This window comes from Cottoperca gobio, chromosome 11, assembly GCF_900634415.1.
Source record: "Cottoperca gobio chromosome 11, fCotGob3.1, whole genome shotgun sequence".
Taxonomy (NCBI): domain Eukaryota; kingdom Metazoa; phylum Chordata; class Actinopteri; order Perciformes; family Bovichtidae; genus Cottoperca; species Cottoperca gobio.
The window spans coordinates 330,001-339,025 of NC_041365.1; the positions used below are offsets into that span (position 1 = coordinate 330,001).

Consider the following 9,025-nt stretch of genomic DNA (forward strand, 5'->3'; position numbering starts at 1 on the left):
ACGATACAGACAGACAGAACAGACAGAGGAGACATAGAGAGAGAGAGACAATACAGACAGACAGGGACAGAAGACAGACAGAGAGAGAGAAGAGGCGACAGACAGAAAGACAGACAGAGAGGAGACAGAACACAGAGTGCGACACAGACAGAGAGAGAGACAGAGACAGACCGACAGAGACATACAGAACAGAGACAGAGAGAGACAGAGACAGACAGACAAGAGACAGACAGACAGACAGCGACAGACAGACAGACAGACAGAACAGGAGAGAGAGGAGGAGGAGAGAGAGAAGAGAGACAGACAGACAGAGAGACAGTACAGACAGACCGAGACATACAGACATACAGGTAGAAGAGAGAGAGAGGAGAGAGACAGACAGACAGAGACAGTACATACGGTAGAGAGAGATAAGAGAGAGAAGACAGGACAGAGACCGACATACAGACAGGGGACGGGAGATAGTAGAGAGAATACATACAGACAGACAGACAGACAGGAGAGAGAGAGAGAGAGAGAGAGAGAGAGAGAGCGATAGAGAGAGGAGAGACACACAGAGACAAGGAGAGAGAGAGAGGAAGAGAGAGAGAGAGAGAGAGATAGACACACAGAGACAGAGGATAGAGATAGAGGAGATAGAGAGAGACATGTAGAGAGAGAGAGATAGACAGGGAGAGATAGACAGGGAGAATATACAGTATATATAGAGAGACAGATACAGAGGGAGAGAGAGAGAGAGACAGGGAGTAGAGAGAGAACACAGGGAGAGAGAGAAGGGAGAGAGAGAGAGAGAGGGACAGATAGAGAGAGACACATGGAGATAGAGATGAGAGAAACATAGAGAGAGGAACAGGAGGGAGAGGAGAGAGAGAGAGAGAGAGTATCGAGAGATAGAGAGATAAGAGAGAGAGAGAGAGCGAGAGAGAGAGACACACACAGAGACACAGGTGAGAGATAGAGAGAGATATAGAGATAGATATAATGTGGGGTGTGTGGATAGTATAGAGAGAGAGAGAGAGAGAGATATAGAGAGGTGGGTAGAGAGATAGAGAGTAGTGGGGGGGTGGGTATAGACATGAGGATCGATATGAGATATATGAGAGCGAGAGAGATAGAGATCGATAGAGAGATGAGAGAAGAGAGAGAGAGAGAGAGAGATGGAGAGACACACACACAAAGAGGTAGAGTAGAGAGAGATAGACAACAGGAGAGATAGAGATGGAGATAGAGAGATAGAGAGATTATATAAACACACACAGTATAGATTAGTAGGAATAGAGAGATAGGATATATAAGATGATAGATAGTATATACACACAAGATAGATAGAGATAGTATACACACAAACACATGTATATATATATAGATAATATATATAAACACACACATGTATACTATAATTATATATACAACACACATGGATATATAGAGAGAATAGACACACATAATATGACACATAGAGAGAGTAGTAGAGAAGAAGAGACAGAATAGACACATAGAGAGAGAGAGAGAGAGAGAGGATAGAGAGAGAGACTAGATAAGACACAGAGAGAGAGATAGAGACAGCGGAGAGACACTAGAGAGAGAGAGAGAGAGAGAGGAGACACAGTAGAGAGACAGAGAGAGAGAGAGATGAGAGAGAGAGAGAGAGAGAGACAGAGGAGAGAGAGAGCGATGATAGAGATAGGAGAGAGAGATACATAGATAGATAGATAGATAGAGATATAGACGAGAACATATAGATAGATAGATATAGACAGACAAGACATATAGAATATATATATATACACAGACATATATGATATACATATATATATATATATATATATACAACATACATACATATATACATATATATATATATACATACAATACATACATCTATATCAACAAATCTATTAAAAAAGATCAAAACCAACAATACGCTACTCCGTCTCAACGTACTTCCCATCGACCTACTGTGCCTATCATGGACTATTTTCAGCTGCGGATTAATACACATGTCGTGCTGTGGTGAGTAACAGCAGCAGGACGGAGTATGTGGGATTGGAAATAAACTAGTGTGTGGTGTGTTCATGCGTAATAAAAGGAACATGTCACTTAATGCAACAGCAGAGGCTCATTGATGTGTTTTTAATGGACGACAGTGGAGCTCCATGGGACAGAAGAACAAGACATGTCGGGCTTTATATAAACAGGAAACACTTGTTGTCAGGACGATCGAGTAATTGTTGGTTTTGTTTTTCCCTCATTGAAGCTGTTGACCATAATAAACAAGCTGTATCCTTAATTAGTCTCCAGAAAATGTATCGTTTAAACCTCAATATCCTCTCAGAAAGCTTTGAAATATAATCCCAATCATTGATGGGGAAAAAAAAGACTAAATCTATCCACACGCACGCACGCAGCTTTTCTCCTGTTGTGCTGCGACTGTCAGCTCGGTACACACCACATGATTTCTTGACATCCATTATAAGAAGGGGCCTTTGTGCTGAAACCTAAGCGTAGTTCAAGGAACACTCTTAAAGAGCCGGTTAGACGACAACATCAACGTGCAGAAACCAGCCATTAAAAAGATGCTTTACATTCACAGTTCAGAGCAAGAAGAAAGAAGCACGCACCAGTGTGAGGTCCATTAAGTGATTATAAAAACACTTTGAGAGATAATAACAAACAAGCATAAAGTTAGAAAAACAACACGATGTCAGTGAAAGGCTTAAAACTATACTACGGAGAAGTTAGTCGACTGTAAATCACTGAGAACTAATAACGTGTTCAGGATAATTTTACTTTTCATTTCTTCTTCCAGATTCGAGCACAAACACATAACCCTCACATGCACACGTCTTTCAATGAAAGCGTATCCTTCATTTGTTTGCCGGCATATTAAAGCCAATGTGGGTAAAGAAAATAATTAAAAAGATGGAGTCGGGAGTCGGGGGTCGGGTCGGGTTCCCCCCCGAGAAAAAACTCAGAATTTCCAGGATTAAAGTCGCAAATTTAAGATAAAGAAAATTACATTTTTCTTGCAGATTCACAAATTCATTCCGAGTTGTTTCTCTGAATATTTCCCGCCCCCCCCAGATTTATAATGACATTGTTGTTGCACCTACAATGAGCCTTATACGCCGCTGTACAGTTGTGAGGGTGTGACGTGTAACATGCATTGAAAGCATCACATGGATGCAACAGCAGGACTACATGCGTGTGAAATGGACTCATGCTTCAGACAATGGTGTTAGTCATCAGTTAGTGCTGGCTGCGCTGGAGGGAGAGCCACACAGGGTCAGCATGCATGAGACACAGATGGAGAGATGAACTACAACGGATGTTTCATGGTCGACACAGTAAGTTCTGTACATACCCAGAAAGAGCCTCTTAGGGATTCTGATCTCCTCGTCCTTACCGTCTGTTGCTACAGACGACAAATAGAGGAGAAACAGGGAAAGAGACAGAGCTTGGTTTTCTTCATTTCAGCAAAGCTAGAGGTGACGCGTCAGGTTACCGAACTTGGGCATGACTTTGTAATACTTTGTGACATTTCATGAGGTGAAACCACCAAAGCTGCGGTTACATCATCGACTACAGTGATGCAACAGGCAACAGCGCTCCCACTTGCAGAGTTTGTGCCTCTGTGGCCTCTTTGCACCTAAAAAATAATTTTTCTCAATGAGCTTCTCAAAGTGACGTCCTTCATAAAGACACACGCTTCCGTTTCTTTCAGACGAGAGACGTTCTGCGTCTGTGGTTTAGTCTTCACAATGCTTTGAAGGTGATGAGGTCATCAGACCACTTCAATTCTTAAATGATATACACAGGAGGATTTCCTTTTCTTAAACTTGTTGCTTATAGATTAAACAAACAAGATACAATTAGTGAGCGTTAGGGAACAATCCATCAGAATATTAAAGGAAACACGATAAGGATTAGTGCTAATAAGTATTGTGGTGCTGCAGATGTTGGATTCTACACACTTGGGAAGAATCTTTGTTCTCAAAATGAAAAACTTTCCCTTCCTTCCAGAAGTTTTCAAATGTCCGACTGGGACTGCGATGCTACAACTGGTGTACAACACACATATATACAGAAACATCTCAGCTGCATGGTAGTACAATCACCATGTCAGGAAGACGCAGCTTTTAATGCATCTTTCCGGACTAACGGAGGTTTTCAAGATGGCCGACTGGCCTCCAGCTGCAGGTTTCCCTGTTTGAATGGAGACGGCAGTATTTCAGCTTCCTGTGGTGGATTCTTTTCATCTGTGTTGTGTCATCAGCTCTCAAACCTCCACAGCCCTGGAGCAGCAGTAACACACAGCATGTGATACAGGCATCACGTGACTCAACAACCCACAGAGGGTCCACTTGTGTGCAAAGGAAACAGGATCCAATGCGTGAACATTGTGAGGAACTTCATAAGGCTGGAGGTGTCTTCTCATCTCACGTCTCAGTTTAAGTAACTTTATTGCATTTAGGAGGATTATTTCCTCTCTTATTTGTATTAACAGAATAGTTTTCCCTATCATAATATTAGTATAATCAAGATTATTTAAATGTTTTATGCATCTGCTGATTAAATAAATACATTTACTTTATAAAATGCAAAAACTCAAAGATATTAAATTCACAAAGACTTAAACATAAAGCAGGAATTCTTCATATTTGAGAAACAATAAGAACAAATCCTTTCGAAAAATAACTTCAATGCTTGTTAGTTGTTGAGGCAGCTTTAACTGGATTGTTCAAAGAATCCATTTCAAGGAGTGCCCCCCCCCCCCCTTTGTACACTCACACTGGGAGGCAAGGAGAAGGGTTAACACCATGCTCACACACATTATCCACACTCACTGATATTATTATACTCTTACACACGATCACATCTCTGTCTCACACACACACACACACACACACACACACACACACACACACACACACACACACACACACACACAGTGTCTGACCTATGAAGGAGCGTCTCTTGGTGTTGAGTTCAGCGGCCGTGCGGACATTGGTGCACAGGTTCAGCATGATGAGCATGGTGGCGATCATGATGATGCTCTGCCACAGCAGCAGTGTCTCGAAGTAGCGGCCAAATCTGATGGAGAAAAACAAAATAAAGTGTTACTCTGTGATATGAAGCAGGCAGGAGAACACAGTTAAAGCTGTGCAACCAGGACACTAAATAGTTCTCTTATGGAGTCTGTGCAGCAGCAGATTTCAAAACGTTATGTAACCTCCAGGAAGATATCAGATATCAACGGAACTTTTTATCTGTCCAAAACCCACCAACTACCGTATTAGATTAGTGCAAACTGCGTTAGTTAGTTTGGGTTTTCAAAAGTATTAAATTGGCAGATTTTATGAATGGAGGTTTGCATCCAACCCGCCAGCAGCTGTTAACGAAGTGGTAACTTGTGTGAGTGGATCACGTGTGTCAGTAGGTTGCAGCTTGTATCCAACTGATTCTTGAAACTATTGTACAATAAGGAATACACTTTGGTTTATAAGCAAATAAAGCGTTAAAGTTGTTACCTGAAGAGAATCCGTAGGATGTTTGCCACCAGGAGGACCAGGCACACGTATGTCGAGAAGCCCTCTGCATTCTGAGTCCGGCGGATGTCTCTGTACTGCGGGATGTAGGGCACCAGCCCCCCGAACACCATGGCCCCAGCAGCCACCCAGGCCACCAGGTTGTGAAACACGGACAGAATCTGCTCAAACATCTCATCCTCCATGTTGCACAGCAGTCCCAACACCTGGGGGAAGAAGTTGTGAGGAGGTGTCAGCTGGCTGTCACTGGCTCAATGGAGACTAGTACACGGTGTTGATCCTCCTCTGGGTTCTTGCACTGAGTTTTGACGAGTAACATCCGTGTTTTCCCTGCACAGTCTGCACACAGACAAAGAGGCAGCTACTGCCACGACATCACAAGCCGAGCGAGGAATCAGAAACGAAGAAACGAAGAGCCGGAGGGCTCGTAACAGTTATATCTGAGATAATATCCAAACAGTGACAACATGCAGATATGAGCTGCAGAACCGACACAACGCTCACTAAAGGCAGCGGCAGTGTCTGCAGTAGAGACAGCTGTTAATCTTCTAAATACGTACAAACACTTCTGTTAACGCTCGCGTGCGTTGTTTAAAAACAACGTTGCACTAAACTCCGAAGAAGAAACTGCCGAAGATTCCGGAAATTGTCAGGAAACTAGAAATAAAACAGCATTTCCCCCCCACAGGGTCTCTATTGCAATTGTTGCCTCACTGACTGGCACACAGTGTTTTTTTTCAATCGCGCTCACACTTCCTGAAACGTAACACGTCACGCGTTACGTCAAAGATGTTCGACTGACTCAAGATAGTTCACGCACTCCCAGAAACGCTGAGTTTACGCCTCCCGCAGGAACATTATTTGTTCTGATTTGCAGAGGCAAAAGTAAAACAAGCATCCTTCAAGATGTTTAATTGAGTTAAATATAAAATAAATATAGACTACACATGCTTTTTTGTAATTCTGATAATATTTCATTTGTTCTTTCACTGTGATCCATCACATTTATTTTGGACAGACAACTTTATAAATAGGAAAATGGGTTCAAACATATAGATTATATTTGATGTAAAGTAAATAAAAGTTCACACTAATAATTCCTAATCTTGTTTTGTTAGTGGTCAATAGCTCTAGAATAGGATGTCTAAATGTGCATCTCGATTGTGTCAGCAGTTTGGAAGAGCATGCATATACACAGTTAATTATTTAGTTTTGTCATTGTAAAGTAATTGTATCACCAGTGATACACATTATTGAATATTTCATGATGAAGTCATCAGGTTAGCTAGCGAATCTATCAGCATTTACTGAGTGCAACAACTCCCCCGAACCCAGGAGCCCCACTCTTAGATAATCCGGCCCTGCTGCAGGGAATAAATATTGTATTTAAAGAGTAACAACCATTGCAGAAGGGGCCTAACATAGAAAGTAAAGAATCTCACTCTGCTCCTGTTCTGCCCTCTTGGTAGAGCTTCATCTTCTTAAATATATTATGTAACCTGATTTATTTTAGGTGACTTATTGCGTAGCACTTCACACAGTTCAAATGTAACATATTCAGCAGGAGTGACTGTCAGTGACACAAAATCCAGATTATCCAGATTTAAGAAGGTTTTTAATGAAAGTTATGCAACCCTTGTGGCAGACAACCTCTCATCTGTCACAATGATTCAGGATAATCTCTTATATAAAAACCAAAACTCAGTGAAGGGAGAGTGAATTGTTGCTACGCCTCCACATCCGTCAGAACACAGCGACCTGCCTGACAGGATCAGCTGGTGGGCAAAGAGTTAAAAAAAAAACAATGCCTTGCACGATATGCAACCATGCACACATACCAATACAGATCTCAAAGTCAAGCTAGTCAAAGTAAATCAGCATGAGACCGGAAGTTCAGCAACATGTATCCTTCATAATGAAAGCACAGGACCTGCCACTTGCAGGGAATTTATCTTTGGGTGAAGCTATTTGAGACTTTCATGACTTGCTGAAAATAACTTCACATTTGGTATTGCAGACACGTTTCCAAGCCTTAACATACGATCACCAACATTTACCCCAGTAACTGAAGTAACCAATCACATTAACAGACACCATAGCTAAAACATTTTAAATTGAGTTTCCTTTCATTTTCTTTTATATCATAACAAGCCTCGAAGAAAAATAAAAAATAACTAATCTGCACACAATACTCTTAAAACATACACATTTTTTCTCTCTTTGAGATTTATCTGTAGAAGAAAACAATGTAGCAACGCTTTCGCGAAAGTGACTTTTATTTTGAAATTATGAACACTAAAGGCGGAAGTCACATTGTTTTCACTCTGTGCAACTCAATTCACCGCAAAGTTATGAGAGTCACTGCTAACGTTTTAGAGGAGAAACAGAGAGGGGATGTTTGCAGTCGTTGTCCCTTTTTAACCAACACAAACAATAATACTCAGTTTGTATGGCTAATATTTAGATTCCAACGAAATATTAATACAGTTATTAAAGAAACGATGTCGAAAACAGACTGCAAAGCAGCGAAAGATATGACAGAGGCGGTAAGTTTCTCTGACACACACACACACGCACACACACACACACACACACACACACACACACACACGCATACATACTTATTTCCTGACGCGTTTCCTTCCCTTTAGATGGAGGAAACGATGCAGCGACTTCAGGGAAGATTCCTGGTGATGTCTGAGCAGCTGGACTCCAAAAATATCCTTTTTATTAACCTGTTCCTACAGTAACTTTTCACACAGCTGGTAACTTTACTGCATGATGTAAGGTATCTAAACGCATCTGAGAGCTTTTTACTAATCAACGACGTGTCCTCCCTGTCAAACACACCTGTGGTATCACGCATGGCCTCTAGGGGGCGTTCAAACCCAGTTTAACGGTGGTCGACTGGGAAATACGCCACAAAAGCTCAATTATATTAATTTCAGGGAAGTATATTTGGTACATATTGTCTTCTTCACTTCAGCCTTTTTTCACTTTGACTTGTCATAATAGGAAAAAGGCAAATGTGTTCTTAATAACACAATCTTCTAACCTGAACCTGAAGTTACTGCACTAACTCCAAATCCTGCTTCGTAGTTCAGGCCTCTGAACGCCTCTGATACCAACATATTTTCTGTACATTGTTCTGGTTCTGACTGCTCAGTTCCTATCAGATTTGTCCTTCACTTTCACACTAGATGAGATGGGAACCCGCATTGATGACCTTGAGAACAACGTGTCTGAGCTCATGACGCAGGCTGGTATGGAGGAGTCTGCCGGTTCCAAGTGACAGCCTGCAGTTCATCTGTCGCATGACCTCCTACCATGTGACCTCCGAGGCTCTTGTTGATGCCCCTCTAGTCGTGACTGCAAAGTTCAGTTTACCTCTTAAGTATGATATCACTTTAAAGCTTAGCCAAATGTGCACGTTGTCCAAAGTGCTTCGACACTGCTAAGAAATCTGTGTGGAGCTC

The 9,025-nt window shown here is 41.7% G+C and overlaps 1 protein-coding gene across 2 annotated transcripts in view; it reads right to left on the reverse strand.

Annotated features, from left to right (window-relative positions):
• slc66a2 (solute carrier family 66 member 2) overlaps positions 1 to 8,371 on the reverse strand; it is a 55,957-nt gene extending 47,586 nt beyond the window's left edge. Inside the window, exons 1-4 of one of the 2 annotated variants that reach the window (XM_029442926.1) lie at positions 8,171 to 8,371; positions 5,532 to 5,755; positions 4,961 to 5,094; positions 3,365 to 3,415 (exon numbers count right to left, since the gene is read on the reverse strand). In XM_029442926.1, coding sequence (XP_029298786.1) covers positions 3,365 to 3,415; positions 4,961 to 5,094; positions 5,532 to 5,734 — 388 coding nt within the window. In that variant the 5' untranslated portion in view covers positions 5,735 to 5,755; positions 8,171 to 8,371. Of the gene's footprint in view, positions 1 to 3,364; positions 3,416 to 4,960; positions 5,095 to 5,531; positions 6,286 to 8,170 lie in introns of those variants that run through there. The other variant, XM_029442927.1, reaches the window with a different exon arrangement.
• Between the last annotated feature and the right edge of the window lie 654 nt (positions 8,372 to 9,025).